The sequence below is a fragment of the Nycticebus coucang genome, chromosome 18 (genome assembly GCF_027406575.1).
Source record: "Nycticebus coucang isolate mNycCou1 chromosome 18, mNycCou1.pri, whole genome shotgun sequence".
In the NCBI taxonomy this organism is placed as follows: Eukaryota; Metazoa; Chordata; class Mammalia; order Primates; family Lorisidae; genus Nycticebus; species Nycticebus coucang.
In genome coordinates, this window is record NC_069797.1 from 25,864,613 (window position 1) to 25,881,876 (window position 17,264).

A 17,264-nucleotide genomic window follows, 5' to 3' on the forward strand; every position below is an offset into this window, starting at 1 on the left:
GGCATTCTGTGGTCCCAGAGAGCCTGGAGTTAGCTTCAGTCCTTGGTGGGGCAGGCACAGGGGGAGGGGCAGCCCAGACCCTCCAAGGCCCCCTCCATAACTCAGTCATCTCTTCTCTCCTCATGGCTCCTGTGGCTGCCTGGATCTGCAGAACTCCCAGCAGAGGAAGGTGAGGCTCGGGCAAGGGCAGGCTGCTAAGCTATGGACAGCCCCTCCTGGAAGAGTGAGGCTTTCCTGAGCCCCTCAAGCATTGGGACCCTGAGCCCTCCCTCTTCCACCTGCTGGGAGAGAATGGGCCAAGAGGTCCCCGAGGCTGTCTGGGCTCTGAATAGGGAGTTGGTGGGTCGGGGGCCCAGCCTCACTTGGTGCCACTGTTTCCAGGGAAGTCCCTGTGGGAGCTGGTGTTGGAACAGTTTGAGGACCTCTTGGTGCGCATCCTCCTGCTGGCCGCCCTGGTCTCCTTCGTAAGTAGGGCCCTTTCCACTATCCAGTGTACTGGGAAGCCTGGGAGGGAGAACCAGGCTGAGGCAGCACTCAGAGGCCAGGCTGTCCTCCCAGCTGAGGGCATCTCGGGCCTGCTCCCTGGCCTCCCCTGGCCTGCTTAGACTTCCACTTCCCCTGCCTGAGCCCTGACAGGCCCCAGCCAGGACTCCCAGCTCCCATCCAACCCCTCCAACCCCTTTTCCTTGGGTGTCAGAGTGAGTTTCCAAACGTAAGGCTGACCCTCTACCCCAACCCCCTTAGCCCAGGGTTTCTCTCCTTTAGCATTTTGATATTTTGGACCAAATAATTCTTTGTTGGGGTACGGTAGGGGGCTGCCCTATGCATTACAGGATGTTAGCAGCCCCCTTATTCTCTGCCTACCAGATGCCAGTCCCGCCCCTGAGTTGTGACAATCAAAAATGTCTTCATTGCCAGATGTCACGGGGGGCAAAGTTGACCTGGTTGAGTGCTACTGCCTTTACCCTTCCGTGGCTCCCAGTGCTCTTGGGACAGACCTCAGAGCTCGAGCCTCTCAGCCTTCTCGTGGCTGTTGCTTCCTTTTGCTTTTCCCCTATCCCTGCCACCCCAAACCCTCCTGGACCTGCAGGACTATGTGGCCTCAGAGAGGGTTGGGGAGCCAGCTGTGGTTGTCTTCGATGGCTGAACAGCAGGGACTGACAGGTAACGAAGGGCTGGAAACAGCCACCCTGAAGGATGGGATTCCTGTTCCCAACCACCACCACCCCTCCCTCTGCAGGGCCTGGGAGGAGGTCATACGTGGATGGCCTGCATTGCGGAGCAGCAGGGAATGGGGGGTGGTGGGGGGAGGCCACTAGCTCTTCTTCCTGGCCAGCATCCTGTGAAACTGGGGACTCATACCAGAAACTACCCACCCTGATGCCTAAAATGTCTGAACAAAAGGGTGCTTATGCCCATCACAGGACAGATGGACCCCCAAGGAGGAGGGTGACAAATACTCACTTGGGCCAGGAAGTGGCAGTGGACTTGAGCCAGGTCTCCAGCCTCCCAGGCTAGGTTCTGTGGCTGGAATGATGCTCTTCTGGCCAGTGGACCTGGAGCGTGAGCGTGCATCAGCATTGCCCAGCTGGTTAAACACAGATTGCTGTGCCCCACCCCAGGGTGTCTGTCTTAGAGGGTCTGGAATGGGCCCCAAGCACTGTATTCCTGACAAGTTCCCAGATGCCACTGCTGCTGGTCTAGGCAGTGAGGTGGCCAGCAGCTGCATACCTGCCCCACACCCTCAGGTTGGCCTGGTGGGATGGGAGCTGTTGGAGGGCCCTACTGTGGAAGGAAGCATCCTGTACTGAGGCCTTCTAGAGGAGTACTCTCCAAGCCCAGGGCTCTCCAGTGTATCTGCTGCAAAGCTGGGGAGCAAACAGGAGATCCAAGGTGCAAAGAAAAGGAGAGCAGGTTCCGGTCCCCAGCAGAGTCTGGACTCACCCGCTCTGATCTTGCAGGTCCTGGCCTGCTTTGAGGAGGGCGAGGAGACCATGACTGCCTTCGTGGAGCCCCTGGTCATCATGCTGATCCTCGTGGCCAATGCCATTGTGGGCGTGTGGCAGGTGGGAGGCACTGTGCTAGGTCTGGGCCCTGGGTCTCCTGGCTGCTACATGTGTCTTCCACCTGGTACTGCAGTTCTAAGGGTCTTTCTGCCTCCAACTCCATCCCAGACCCCAAGAGTGTCACTTGGAGGGGGTAGGCTACAGGGTGCAGGAGCATAAGGGAGAGCAGGGACAGACTGCCTGCCTGCCTCTGTTCTGCAGGAACGCAATGCCGAGAGTGCCATTGAGGCCTTGAAGGAGTACGAGCCTGAGATGGGCAAGGTGATCCGCTCGGATCGCAAGGGTGTGCAGAGGATCCACGCCCGGGACATCGTCCCTGGAGACATTGTCGAGGTTGCAGGTACTTCGGGGCCCTTCTCCTTTCAGTATGTGAGGCTGGGGAACCCCATCCCTCTCTGTGCCTCCATGTTTCCAGCTATGTATGGTGGCTGCTGGAAGGATGAGACTGTGAGCCAGGGTGGCAGGCATCCCCCTGAGGGATCACAGCTCAGTTGCCTGCCTTCCAACCCCAGTCTTGCTTCCTGGGAGCCCTCCTGGCTTTCCCCGGGGCATGGTCCCCAAAGCCTCCCTAAGCCAAGCCATTCTCTCTGCACAGTGGGGGACAAAGTGCCTGCCGACCTCCGCCTCATCGAGATCAAGTCAACCACGCTGAGAGTGGACCAGTCCATCCTGACGGGTGAGGCCCAGAGGTCAGGGCCCAGGCTGGGGATAGGGGGCAGGGGCTGGGCGTGTCTTTGTGTGAGGCTTCTCACATCTGATTCCATGACCAGGTGAATCTGTGTCGGTGACTAAACACACACATGCCATCCCAGACCCCAGAGCTGTGAACCAAGACAAGAAGAACATGCTGTTTTCTGTAAGTCCTAGGATGCCTGGGGCTTTGCCCAAACAATGATAATAAAAATAACAACATTAAGATTAATCAGTTAAGGCCAGGTGATATGGCTCATACCTGTAATCCTAGCACTCTGGGAGGCTGAGGTGGAAGCATCAGGAGTTCGAGACCAGCCTGAGCAAGAAAGAGACCCTTTCACCACTAAAAAGAGAAAGTTAGCAGGCAATGGGCGGACGCCTGTAGTCCCAGCTACTTAGGAAGCTACTACTCAGGAAGCTGAGGCAGGAGGACTACTGAACCCAGGAGTGTGAGACTGCTGTGAGCAAGGCTGACTCCACGGCACTCTAGCCTGGGCAACAGAGTGAGACTCTGTCTCAACAAATAACAAATAAAGAAAAAGATTGGGCTGCGCCTGTGGCTCAGTGAGTAGGGCGCCCGCCCCATATGCCGAGGGTGGTGGGTTCAAACCCAGCCCCGGCCAAACTGCAACCAAAAAATAGCCGGGCGTTGTGGCGGGCGCCTGTAGTCCCAGCTGCTCGGGAGGCTGAGGCAAGAGAATTGCGTAAGCCCAAGAGTTAGAGGTTGCTGTGAGCCGTGTGACGCCACGGCACTCTACCCGAGGGCGGTACAGTGAGATTCTGTCTCTACCAAAAAAAATAAATAAATAAAAATAAATAAATAAATAAAAAGATTAATCAGTTAAAGCCCTGTTGGAAAGAACCTCATCAGTTATTGACAATGCGTGCAATTTTATAGTAATAGTAATAGCTTGTATTTACTGAGTGCTGTGTACCTGGTGCACTGTTTTAAGCCCTTTACACATGATAGTTTAATTCTCACATTATTCTCCAGTAAGGAAGCAGGCACAGAGAGGTTAAGTAAGTTGCCCAAGGTTACACAACCAGCAAGTGGCAGAGTTGAGATGTGAACTCAGACATCTTATCTTCAGAGATGTTTTTCTTATCTACTGAGATACCCTGCCTTAACCTGGAGGGCAGAGCTTGCTTATAATGACACAACAGAAAACCCTTTAGACAGGAAGAGGGTTACAAAAGTGGTGGAGTTCATTTCTCAGATGGGCATAATGCCCTGGCTCGTGTCAGGGAGAGCAATGGGTTCAGCTTTGGTGGGAGAGACCTGCCACTGTGACCTCAGGAAGAATTAGCAAGTAACTCTCACATTTCCCAGCAATAGGCTGAACCAGCACCAGGCTTGAGGACACAAAAAAAGGACAGGCCAGTTGAATAGAGGCCAAAGACACCAAGTTATAAGGGGCTAGAGAAATTCCTGGAAGTGAAGAGAAAGGGAGAAAGTGATATTCACCCAAAGCTGCCTACTTTGCATGGAGAATCTGGGTAAACTGCTTTTGGTGAGGAGGGAGGCTCTGGGAGGCATGCCCAAGCATCAGCAGCTGTCACTAGGCAGTCTTCTGAGGAGAGTGATCTGGCTAATCTCTGCACGGGTGAGGCCAGGGCTGCATTGCTCAGGGCAGAAGCAGAGAGGCGGGATCTGCCACCAGTGCCTGCTCTCTTGCTAGCCTCACCAGCACATTCATTTGAAAGGACATCGAGTTCTAGCCTCCTTGGAGTGACTGTGGCTTGAGCCTCTGATGGACCATTCTGTAAAAAAGGACACTGAGACATAAAGCTGGCTGTCTTTCACACCAGGACTTGGGGATTTTACCAGGGTCTTGGAAATAGATGAGCTAAGGCTCAGGTTTTCTGGATATTTCAGCGAATGTTTATGGACTGTTTTCCTAGGTCCGTGGTCGGCCACACTCCAGTGTGGCTTTAGCGGTTGTTTGTGAATCCCATTTTGGTGAGTTGGTGTCTGTGCTGTGCTGGTTGATCTTATGGGCAGTGTCAGCCTCGGTGCGTCTGTGCCAGGCCCTTTGCTCGGCCCTGGGGACATGGTGATGAACCAAATCCTTGTCTTCCTAGAACTGACACTGTCATGGAAAGGCAGCAATGACCCAATAAACACATTGGTACATAAGTATGAGAGCACTAATGACGCAGAAAAGGAAAGCCAAGTAGAAGTTTAAGTGCCCTATTCTGGCCTGAAGGAACCAGAGTTCTTGGGCCCCAGTAGGTGATGAGCAGCTCTTCTCTTATCCCTCTCTCACCCAGGGCACCAATATTGCATCAGGCAAGGCAGTGGGTGTGGCAGTGGCCACTGGCCTACACACAGAGCTGGGCAAGATCCGCAGCCAGATGGCAGCGGTGGAGCCAGAACGGACACCATTGCAGCGTAAGATGGACGAATTTGGGAGGCAGCTGTCCCATGCCATTTCCGTGATCTGTGTGGCTGTGTGGGTCATCAACATCAACCACTTTGCCGACCCAGCCCACGGTGGCTCGTGGCTACGTGGTGCCGTCTACTACTTCAAGATCGCTGTGGCCTTGGCTGTGGCTGCCATCCCCGAGGGCCTCCCTGCTGTCATCACTACATGCCTGGCTTTGGGCACAAGACGCATGGCACGCAAGAACGCCATCGTGCGGAGCCTGCCCTCTGTGGAGACCCTGGGCTGCACCTCAGTCATCTGCTCTGACAAGACAGGCACGCTCACCACCAATCAGATGTCTGTCTGCCGGGTGAGTGCCTGCAGCCCACTTGGCATTGCTGTGTGATGCTGGGCAGGCTGGGCTCCCTGTCTGGGTTTCTCCCCAACCTTTTTGGTGATGGATGGAGGAGAGGGAGAGGGCCGGTCCAGGTTTTCAAGGGCCAGGCTAAAGCAGACAATGCCTGGCTTGACATAAGTCACTGGGGCCGGAGTGTCACTGTGGAGCCCTGGCCAGGTTGCTGACAGTCTGTGAACCTCAGTCTCCTCCTCTGGAGCCTGAGTGGGTGAGCTCCACCAGGTAACCAAAGAGGAAGCCCAGCTGGGCCTGGACCTGGTTCCATCCTGCTGTCATGACTCTGTTGCAATTGATGCCTGTCACCAGATATGCCGGCTCCAGTGACCTGGGAAGGGCCATAGCAGGAATTATTCATTCCCTGGCACTCAAGCCCATATCCCAGGCCCACTACCCACATGATCCAGGGATTCTGGCTGGGACTTCAGCGGGCCCTTGGGGCAGTGGGCTCTTCCTGACCCAGCAGAGAATGGGTGAGGAGATGGAGAGGGCCCTGGGTTTCCTACCCTTCCCAGGTGTCCCATCGCTTCTCTCCATCCCTGCCCCCACAGTCTGCCCACTGGACTCAGACCCAGGCTCTGAATTCTGAGACCAGAAGGCCCTGTACAAACCCATCAGAGGCCCATGTGATGAACTCCAGCAAGCTTTCTGCATTCAGCCCTGACCTGCTAAAATCTGTAGTAGAATTTTATTTAAACAGTGTTCTTTGATTAAAACAAAGATTTAAGCCAGACACAGAGGTTCATGCTTGTAGTCCTGGCTACTTGGAGGGATAAGGTGGGGGGTGGAGGGATCACTTGTGTCCAGGAGTTCAAATCCAGCCTGGGCAACATAGCTGGACAAAATATCTAAAACAGATAAAATTTACATTTAAAAAAGTGAAAGTTGGTGCCCATAGAACAGTGGTTACAGTGCTGGCCATATGTACCATGGCTGACGGGTTTGAACCCAGCCTGGGCCAGCTAAACGACAATGACAACTGCAACCAAAAATAGCCAGGCACCTGTAGCTGTAGTCCCAGCTACTTGGGAGGCTGAGGCAAGAAAATTGCTTAAGCCTAAGAGTTTGAGGTTGCTGTGAGCTGTGACGCCACGGCACTACCGAGGGTGACATAGACTCTAGTGAGACTCATAGTGAGACTCAAAAAAATAAAATAAAATAAAATAAAAAAGTGAAGGTTTTAAAAGCAGAGTACAAAGATGTACTCTGCTTTTAAAGAGGCCTTACATGCTGGATAATGGAATATGCTTACTGGAGGACTGCCCCCAGGAGCAGGGAGAATAGCAGTTTCCAGGAAGCAAGAACTGGCTCTTTAGCAAAACAAGTAAATGGGCTGCCTTGACAGGGGTAAGCCCCTTGTCCCTGAGGTGCACAGGAGAAGGGCTGGGTGACTCAGCAGGCCTAGAGGGCAGGGGCTTACTCTCTGGGGATATCTCTGGACTGAAGGATTGCACCTCCGAGAGGGGGGCTAGGTTCTTCCCTTGAAGGCCAGGAACTCATCCTCTTGAAGAAGGAGAGGCAGATAGACTCTGATCTTGCTTTCTCCCCTTGGTCCAAATAGAGAATCTGAGGTTTGGCCAGGTGTCACAGTGATATGGGCAGGAACCCAGGCTTCCTGCCTAGCTCAGAGCTCTCTCAAGCTGGCAGCTGCCCCCAGAGCATTGAAGAACTTGCCTGGGAGTCCAGTGCAAATGGATAAACCAGAACTGGACACAAGTGGGCAGAGCAGGCAGTACCCACCCACCTCAACCTGGACCCTGTACTCTGCTTCCCTTCTGGAGGGGGGAGGCAGGACCCAACCTTGGGGTCAAGCTTTATTCAAACTGACAGCCCAGGGATAAGGGAGGCAACCTGGTCGACCTGAGCATGCCCCTGTGCTCCCCAGATGTTCGTGGTAGCCGAAGCGGAAGCAGACTCCTGCCGTTTGCACGAGTTCACCATCTCTGGTACCACGTACGCCCCAGAGGGCGAAGTGTGAGTGCAGGCGAGGGGGCGGGGCTGGCCGGTGGGCGGGGCCATGTGTGACAACGGAGGTGTCGGAGAGGCCTGAGGGCGGGGCGGAGAGGCTGAGCCCCTCCCAGGGCGGGGCCTGGGCTCTTGTATTGATTGCCCTGGGCTCTGCAGGCGGCAGGGGGAGCAGCCTGTGCACTGTGGGCAGTTCGATGGCCTGGTGGAGCTGGCAACCATCTGCGCCCTGTGCAATGACTCGGCGCTGGACTACAATGAGGTGGGCTCCACTCCGTTTCGTGACCTTTCTAGTATCCAGGCGCTCAGGACAGACTTTTCTCCACTCTAAAAGCTCCCAGGGTTGTTGGTGGTCCTTGCCCTTGGGAATCCCACACGCCGGGAGAATGGTCACCTAGGCACACACCACGCTGCCACCCTTTTCTGCTCTTCCGACTGATTTCAGAACCCTGCCCTTCAGGCTTGTGGGCTATGGGGAACTGCAGTGCAAGGGCCAGGGCTGCCTGAGGGAAGAGATTGGAGGGTAGGACCAGGGAGAATGTTTAAAGCTGAAGTTGCAGCTCAGAATAGGCGCACAGTCTGCGAAAGCCTGATGTGAATTTGGGCATTGAATACCCTTCATGTGGCTGGAGCATTGGAATGGAGTCTGCTGCCTGAGGGCTTGGCCAGACCAAGTCTGAGGGCAACAGAGGGCCATCAGAGGGTTTGAGCAGGGGAGTGATACTGTCAGATTTGCAAAGGATCAGGCAGGCTTCTGGATGGAGGATAGAACGGGATAAGGCAGGACCCAGGCAGCCCTGTGTGGTTGTCCTGACTCCTGTCGTTTGTCCAGGCCAGAGAGATGCTGACTGAGCCCCAGTTGTGGCCTTGGGGAAAGGGGAGAAGGCATGGATTAGAGAGATTTAGGAGCTAAAAATCCTGGGACTTGGTGACTAATTAGGTGAAAGGGGCAAGAGGGCCGGATAGCTCCTGGTTGCTGTTCCAGCTGAGATTATCACTGGAGTGGGAAACATGGGGATAGAAGGAGGTTGTCCAGGGGGCCCCTGGGGAACAAGGTCCAGTAGACAACAGTTGGACATGTGGGTTTGGAGTTCAGGAGAGAGATCTTGGCTAGCCTGGGTGCTGGCAGTCACAAGGATGTGAAAGCAGATGGGGGCAGAAGACACAGCCTGCAAGAAGACCAGGAAGGAGGAAAAGAGTAGGGTCAGACCTAAGGACCTGGTGAAGGTGGCTCAGAAGGGGTGACCAGAAAGGGGGGTGGAGGGCAGCATTGATCCCAGGGGTTGGGGTAAGGGGTGAATGTTGGTGTCAGACACTGCCCCAACCCTAGGTCATTTGGGCTGGGAAAAATGGCTCAAAGGCCTGTACAAAGGAGGTTATGAGGAGCTCCTGGGGGCAAGGAGTGAGAGAAGATGGAAAGACCAGCTGGGGACCACCTGCCCCTCACACTCTATCCCCTGGTCCTGCCAGGCTAAGGGCGTATATGAGAAGGTGGGAGAGGCCACGGAGACGGCTCTGACTTGCCTGGTGGAGAAGATGAATGTGTTCGACACTGACCTGCAGACCCTGTCCCGGGTGGAGCGAGCTGGCGCCTGCAATGCAGTGAGCAGGGCTCGGGGGCTCAGGGGCTTCTGGAGAACGAGAGAGGAGAGCAAAGTCCTGGGAAGCTTCTGGGAGGGGGAAGGACCTCAAACCCCTAATGATGCTTTACTAGGGAGAAAAAGGCAGAAAAGGCTAAGTGTGGACAAGGACTTGAAGTTGAGGTACATACAGTATGCCCAGGTAACTTACTGGTGAGATGGAGGGAGGAAGGGAAGGTAGAGGCCACGAATGCCAATGAGAGGGGAGTACAGATACCCTACCACAGAGGACAAGAGTCTCTTCTTAGGGCCTAGTGGCTGGTGAGAAGGCAGGCAAGGGTTACCAGCTCTGTCCCTATGCCCTGACTTGCTTGGACCCCACAGGTCATCAAGCAGCTGATGCGGAAGGAGTTTACTCTTGAGTTCTCCCGAGACCGGAAGTCCATGTCGGTGTACTGCACTCCCACTCGCCCTGATGCCACAGGCCCGGGCAGCAAGATGTTTGTGAAGGTGGGGCCCTGCCTGTTTGGCTCGGGCTCCCCTGCATATCCAAGGGCCCTGGGGAAGCTGGTCTCAGTCCTTTGAAGCACTAGAGCCTTGAGCTGTGGGAGACTAAGGGAGGTGTGAGGCCCATTTTCAAAGTGATGAATCTAGAGTGGGGGTGTTCAGCGTGCTGTGAGGAACTGGGAGCTGGATCCAGGCTCAGTAGAGATAAACCAAACCCAGGGGACAGAGGCCTGCCCCGGCCATATTCCTAGCTCTGGGATGAGGGTCACTGTCTCACCATATGACCTTGGAATCGTTCATGTTCCTCCAAGGGCCTCGATATCCCCATGGGCTGTAAGTTCTCAGAAGCCTTTTGTCTCTGGTGGTTTAGCGATGGTTGGTGCTCACCCTTGGTGCTCCATGTTTTGGAAACTGAGTCCCAGGGAGGGAAAGGAACCAACCCCTGTCCAGTCTCATTGCTGCTTTCAAACCTAAAGCAGGAATCCCAGCCCTTACTTTATCCCTTTATCCCAAAAGGTTTTAGCCCTTTTTGAAACAAAAAGTTTCTGTATTAGGGGCTTGGGCCACTTTTGAAAAGCCTGGGTGACCTTTTGGGAGCAGAAGCCATTTCGGGAGCATTCAGAGACTATCTTGGGGCTGGGGTAAGGTCCAAAGTGAGACCCTGAGGGTCGTTACCTGTGGCTCAAACAGCTAAGGCGCCAGCCACATACATCTGAGCTGGCGGGTTCGAATCCAGCCCGGGCCACCAAAAAACAATGACAGCTGCAACCAAAAAATAGCCGGGTGTTGTGGCAGACACCTGTGGTCCCAGCTACTTGGGAGGCTGAGGCAAGAGAATCATTTAAGCCCAGGAGTTGGAGGTTAATGTGAGTGAGGATGCCATGGCACTCCACCCTGGGTGACAGCTTGAGGCTTTGTCTCAAAAAAAAAAAAAAGAAAAGTGAGACCCTGAGGCTGCTGAGGAACCTATCACCCCCGAAACTCACCTTCCCAGGCTACACCCACCACACCCTCTGCATGCCTATCTTTCTGGCCCCCTGGCAGGGCTCAATCTGCCTCCTGTTGCTGAGGCCTCTATAACATTGGAATCTGGGGAATGCCAACCAGGCAGGGAGGCAGGGGCTATGGGGACACCCTTGCCACTCCTAAATGCTGTGGCAGGCTTTCTCGGCTGTGGGTTAATGGGGAGAGGGCACCCCTTGGTGGGTGGCTGTTCTTCCAACCCCCATTCCCTTTGGGTTTTCTTACAGTGAAGTCCACTTGGTTCCTACTTTGACCTTTCAAAGAATGGATTCTGGTCCATGCCTTGCTGTGTAGACCCTTCGGTGGCCTTACCCCGTATCCTGGTCTTATTTCCTCAATTTGGATGAGGTCCTGACTGATGGAGTTGCCTCCTCTCCTCCTCTCCCCACTCCACAGGGGGCTCCTGAGAGTGTGATTGAGCGCTGTAGCTCCATCCGTGTGGGGAGCCGCACTGTCCCCCTGACCACTACCTCCAGGGAGCAGATCCTGGCAAAGATCCGGGATTGGGGCTCAGGCTCAGACACGCTGCGCTGCCTAGCCCTGGCTACCCGGGACACACCCCCGAGGAAGGAGGACATGCAGCTGGACAACTGTAACATGTTTGTACAGTACGAGGTGGGTAGGGAGCCTCATGTCCCCTATGGCAGCTGGGCAGGCAGCAGGTCAAACATGGGTTCAGGCCCCACTTGCATATGTTCCTTTCCACAGATGGATCTGACCTTCGTGGGCTGCGTGGGCATGCTGGACCCTCCGAGGCCCGAGGTAGCTGCCTGTATCACACGCTGCCACCAGGCGGGCATCCGAGTGGTCATGATCACAGGGGATAACAAAGGCACGGCTGTGGCCATCTGCCGACGGCTTGGCATCTTTGGGGACATGGAGGACGTGGAGGGCAAGGCCTACACGGGCCGTGAATTTGATGACCTCAGCCCTGAGCAGCAGCGCCATGCCTGCCGCACCGCCTGCTGCTTCGCCCGCGTGGAGCCTGCGCACAAGTCCCGCATCGTGGAGAACCTCCAGTCCTTTAATGAGATCACCGCCATGGTGAGGCCACAGACTGGAGCCTGGGGAGGTGATGAGGAGCAGGGCCACAGGAAGCGGAGAGAGCAACCCATGTAACCCACCCTCTGCCTCATTTTTATTTTCTCTAACATTACAAAACATGTCAAATACAAAGAGAAATTGAAATAAATTTATACTGAACACCTGTATATTCATCATAGATTCTACAGTTCACATTTGATTATACTGGGTGTCCGTAAAGGTTGTGTTCAATTTAATTGCACGCAACTTTTATGGACACCTTGTATTTTCTTTCATCCTGTATCTATCCTTAATCCATCTCTTCTTAAAATGTATTTCAAAATAAGCTGCAGACATCAATACATTTCACCCTCATATACTTTAGAATGCATATCATTACTAGAGAGAGATTTTGTCTATGGTTCTCTTTCTCCTTTTTGAGGTAAAATTGCATTGGATGAAACAAATCTTAAATGTATCATTTGATGAATTTAGTAACATGCACACACCTGTGTAATTCACGTCGTTATCAAGATATGAAACATTACCATGAAACCCATGAAGTTCCCTCACAGCACTTCCTCATCTGTCCCACGATAGGCAACCACTGTTCTGAATTATTTTTACTGTACATTACTTTTTTATATATATATATATATATATATATTTTTTTTTTTTTTGTAGAGACAGAGTCTCACTGTACCGCCCTCGGTAGAGTGCCGTGGCATCACACGGCTCACAGCAACCTCTAACTCTTGGGCTTACGCGATTCTCTTGCCTCAGCCTCCCGAGCAGCTGGGACTACAGGCGCCCACCTCAACGCCCGGCTATGCTGTACATTACTTTTATTTGTCCTAGACTTTCATATGAATGGACTCACACAGCATGTAGTCTGGTTTCCTTTGTTGTTGCAGGTGTCCGTGGAGTATTACTGTCCTGTTGTTGAGCAGCACTTCACTGTATGAATGTGCCACTATTTGTTTATCCATTTGCTTTTGGATGGACATTTGGTGTGCACCCAGTTTTCCATCTGTCTCATTCTTTTTTTTCTTTCTTTGAGACAGAATCTCACTCTGTGCCTAGCTCACAACTTCAAACTCTCAGGCTCAAGTGTTCCCCTTACCTCAGCCTCCCAAGTAGCTGGGACTACAGGCACTGCCATAACACTTGGATAATTTTTCCATTTTTAATAGAGATAGAGTCTCACTCTTGCTCAGGCTGGTCTTAAACTCCTGAGCTCACACAGTCTACCTACCTCAGCCTCCCAGAGTGCTAGGATTATAGGCATGAACCACCATGTCCAGCCATCTGTCTCATTTTTGATTGCTGACCTGTTCTTGATTACTGATCTGATTCTTAACCTCAACTTTACCCCTGACCTGGCCTATGTTATAAATCTTGACTTCCAGCCTAATCCTGTCCTTTACCTTGACCTTAACCCTGACCTCTGGCCCAGGCTGTACCTGAACACCAATCTTGACTTGAGTACACCTACAGCCTGGGTTGACCTTATCTTTGATCTCTGTGCTGATTTTGCCCCTGACCTTGATATTGACTTTCATGTTACTCTAATTCAGGGGTCCTCAAACTACAGCCCGTGGGCCACATGAGGCGTTGGGATAGTATTTGTTCTTGTTTTGATTTTTTACTTCAAAATAAGATATGTGCAGTGTGCATAGGAATTTGTGCATAGTTTTTTTTTTTTAACTATAGTCCGGCCCTCCAACAGTCGGAGGGACAGTGAACTGCCCCCCTATTTAAAAACTTTGAGGACCCCTGCCTAATTCTTTACTCTGAATTTAACCCTGATATGGGTCCAGTCTTGACCTGGACCCAGATCTGATCCCTGACATCAACCGTGACAAATTCCTCCCAACAAAATACTTTATATTGATCTCAACTTCCATCCGGCATCCTGCCTTGACCTTGTTGTCACTGCTTATGTGGACAATAACCATGACTTGACCTTCACCATGGCGATAGCATCTCCCTGGCCCCTGACCTGGGGTATAGCCTTGGCTTCATCCTTAACTTGCCCTCAGCTTCATCTTTTAACCTCAGCCTCATCTTCTGCCCCATGTTCAACCTGAATTTCATCCCTACCCTCATTCTCCCACCCTCACCTTACCTCATCCCATCCTATCATCTTCTCTGACCTTAGACTAGAGACTCTTCCCAGCTTTGCTTTTGACTGCACTCCTTGCCTCCCCCCTTAGCCTCATCCTCAGCCCAATGTCTAAGTTCATTCTTGAACCTACTGTTTGTACTGTTTGTCCAGCTGTCTGCTTCCTCAGGGACATCCCCTCAAATTGGGGATGTGCTGAGCAAAGGTGGCTGGAGAGGGAGGCTTCTCAGCTTCCCTGACCTGGCTCTCCCTGACCTGGCCCACAGACTGGCGATGGCGTGAATGATGCACCAGCCCTGAAGAAAGCGGAAATCGGCATTGCCATGGGCTCAGGCACCGCTGTGGCCAAGTCAGCAGCAGAGATGGTGCTGTCAGATGACAACTTTGCCTCAATCGTGGCTGCGGTGGAGGAGGGCCGGGCCATCTACAACAACATGAAACAATTCATCCGCTACCTCATCTCCTCCAATGTTGGCGAGGTTGTCTGGTGAGGCTCTCTGTCCTCTCCTCCCAACCTTCTGGACCAGCTTTTTGTCCCTGAGACGGAGAAAATTCCTGTTCCTAGGGTGGGGCTGTAGGGATGGAGGCACATGTGCTCTGCCCTGGCTAGATCCCTTCAAGGGTGAGGCCACCTCTTCATTCTCCAGAGGCCTTGGTGACCTATGAATCATAGTGCCCCCCCCACACCCAGGAAGGTACCCAAAGAGTCACCTGTCCTCCCTCCAGCCATAAGCTTCTTCCCTCTTTCAGACTAAAGAGATGAGAAGAACTAGCCCCACCTTTAAGCTATAGTGTGTCCGTGTGTGTATGTGTGTTAAGGTGTGTGTGCCTGAGAGGTGTGTATACATGTTTGTGTGTGCATGTGTGCTTTTTGTGTCTCTTGGGGCATGAGCACGAACAGAAGGATTGTGCCAGCATATGACTGTGTACATGCTTACGTTCATGTGAGAGACGCCTGTGGGGAATGGTGAACACATGTTTACTAAACATGTGGATTCTGTATCTGTGCACATCAGGGCAAAAATGTAGGTGTTTGCTCATGTTTGTGGGATTGTGTGGCATGTACTAGGATTTTGCACGTGTCTGATGCTTGGGCATACCCTGTTTATGTGTATGTGTGTGTACTTGGCATCTGCTAGGCCTAAAAAGCAAATGTGTCCAGGGTCCAGAGCTGGGACTGGGGAAGGGAGCGCTGGCGGGGTGTGAGGCAGAACCGTGTACACACACCCCTCATGAACATCAGAACTAGCAAAGAGAGGGGGGGCTGCCTTGGAGTAAGGAGTGATTTCACAGCTCGGGCATATGAACAAAAGTTGGACCCTCCATCTGGTGGGGGCTGGGTCTGCTGGGGGCTAGAGCCCATGACTCTGGTTCCAGCATCTTCCTCACGGCAATTCTGGGCCTGCCCGAAGCTCTGATCCCTGTGCAGCTGCTCTGGGTCAACCTGGTGACAGACGGCCTACCTGCCACAGCCCTGGGCTTCAACCCACCAGACTTAGACATCATGGAGAAGCTGCCCCGGAACCCCCATGAGGCCCTCATCAGTGGCTGGCTCTTCTTCAGATATCTGGCTATTGGCGGTAAGCAGGGCCCCAGCCCTCTGCAGGCTTTCTAAGAGCCTTGTGTCAGATGGGCAAACTGCAGAGTATATGACTCAGCTTGGCTTATGCCGAAGGTACTGTGTGGGCTCATGTAACTGACAAGACTAAAGCATACCGTAGGCTGGATCCAGGCGTCAGACAGTATCACTGGCATATTTTGGCTCTGCCTCTGCTTCATTCTCAAACAGGCATCCCTCAGGGTGACAGAAAGGTTGCTACAGCTCCAGTCCTCATATTCACTCCATTACAACCCCCAACTCAGCAAAAGAGAGAGCCTTTTGTCATGCAGCTCTCTTCTCAGGCCTATTCTCATTGGTCCAAATTGGGTCACCTGTTTATCTCCTAAGCCAATCACTGTGGCCAAGGGTGTGTGGCAGGTGCTGATTGCCAATCAGGGTCCACCACTGGCACTAAGGGTAGGCTGCCTGCATACCATATGGCTTAAAGAGGGGGAGGGTGATTCCATGATGGAAATTCATGAAATTGTTCGGAAAGAGAAGTGGATGCCAGAGACTCTGCTGTCCACTACAACCGATCTCCTCCTCCCCTCTCTGCAGTGTACGTAGGCCTGGCCACAGTGGTTGCTGCCACCTGGTGGTTCCTGTATGATGCCGAGGGACCTCATGTCACCTTCTACCAGCTGGTGAGCAAGAGATGGCCAGGGTTGGCTGGCGCCTGTGGTTCAAGCAGCTAAGGTGCCAGCCACATACACCTGAGCTGGCGGGTTTGAATCCAGCCCAGGCCCGTCAAACAATTACGGCTGCAACCAAAAAATAGCTGGGCGTTGTGGTGGGTGCCTGTAGTCCCAGCTACTTGGGAGGCGGAGGCAGGAGAATTGCTTGAGCCCAGGAGTTGGAGGTTGCTGTGAGCTGTGATGCCACAGCACTCTACCCAGGATGATACCTGAGGCTCTGTCTCAAAAAAAAAAAAAAAAAAACCTGGGGTAGACCTCACAGCTTGAGTTGTTGGAATTCTAGAGGAGAGCCCAGTGGTTGGCCCTGCAGTGTCCTTCCCCACCCCCAAGTGCATATGTAAATATCCACCACCTAAGAAGCCAAGCTCAAAAGCCACCAAAAACCTTGGGTGGCACTTGTGGCTCAGTGGGTAGGGCACCGGCCCCATATACTGAGGGTGGCGGGTTCAAACCCGGCCCTGGCCAAATTGCAACCACGAAAAAAAGACACTAGCACAGCCCAATAAGTCAGAGGAGAGGCTGCTTCCTCTCAGGTAGGGGGGACCAAGGGGCATAAATGCCAGGAAGTATCTTACCTTTGTCAGGGGGCCCCCAAAATATCAAGAGCTAAGAGGAATGAGCCCCCAAATGGTGGGCAGGGGGGAGATCTGAGGCGATCAGGAGTGGAGGGGGGCATGTCTGTTTGTCTGGCTGGGACTCAGTGACCTCTTAAAGTCAGTGCCTACCAGGGGGCCAGCTTAGCTCAGCACAGCTCTGGAATCAGTTGAGGAGACCCCTCAGCTGCCATCTGTCAGTCTTTCCTTCTGTCCAAGCAGCCAACTCATCTCCTTTGCTTGAAAGAGCCTCAATGACACGGGTTCCTCATGTGAAGTGTAAGGCTGAGGGCTGCAGGATTTTCTCCCTCTTGAGTGTGCCGGCCCCTTTCCTGTCACCCACCAGCCTTCAGACCTGGAGGGCAGTCTCTTCTGCCAGCAGTGCAGAGTCCAAGCCTTCCTTCCAAAGGCTGGCACCTCTGGTCATCCTGGGCACCTCTGCTCATTTGGCTTCTGAGGGGGCAGCAAAATGGAGCGTGGGGAAGTACTGCCTTCCAGCCCTGTCCCTGCTATCATTCTTTGTAACTCTCCAAGGACGTTCCCCACCAATCTCTCTTCTGAGCCCTAGCCCCATAATCTAGCTGGATACCTCTTCTTCCATGTCCCACAAGCCCAC

The 17,264-nt window shown here is 53.2% G+C and overlaps 1 protein-coding gene across 6 annotated transcripts in view; it reads left to right on the forward strand.

Moving 5' to 3' along the window:
• ATP2A3 (ATPase sarcoplasmic/endoplasmic reticulum Ca2+ transporting 3) overlaps positions 1-17,264 on the forward strand; it is a 37,107-nt gene that overhangs the window by 11,176 nt on the left and 8,667 nt on the right. For 4 of the 6 annotated variants that reach the window (XM_053570680.1, XM_053570681.1, XM_053570682.1 and 1 more), the window contains exons 2-17: positions 152-169; positions 382-464; positions 1,962-2,066; positions 2,268-2,406; positions 2,662-2,742; positions 2,837-2,922; positions 5,031-5,495; positions 7,423-7,511; positions 7,662-7,764; positions 8,973-9,104; positions 9,467-9,592; positions 11,009-11,227; positions 11,321-11,656; positions 14,027-14,247; positions 15,138-15,340; positions 15,919-16,004. In XM_053570680.1, the coding sequence (XP_053426655.1) occupies positions 152-169; positions 382-464; positions 1,962-2,066; positions 2,268-2,406; positions 2,662-2,742; positions 2,837-2,922; positions 5,031-5,495; positions 7,423-7,511; positions 7,662-7,764; positions 8,973-9,104; positions 9,467-9,592; positions 11,009-11,227; positions 11,321-11,656; positions 14,027-14,247; positions 15,138-15,340; positions 15,919-16,004 (2,492 nt within the window). Of the gene's footprint in view, positions 1-151; positions 170-381; positions 465-495; positions 1,165-1,961; positions 2,067-2,267; positions 2,407-2,661; positions 2,743-2,836; positions 2,923-5,030; positions 5,496-7,422; positions 7,512-7,661; positions 7,765-8,972; positions 9,105-9,466; positions 9,593-11,008; positions 11,228-11,320; positions 11,657-14,026; positions 14,248-15,137; positions 15,341-15,918; positions 16,005-17,264 lie in introns of those variants that run through there. The other 2 variants (XM_053570683.1, XM_053570685.1) reach the window with 2 other exon arrangements.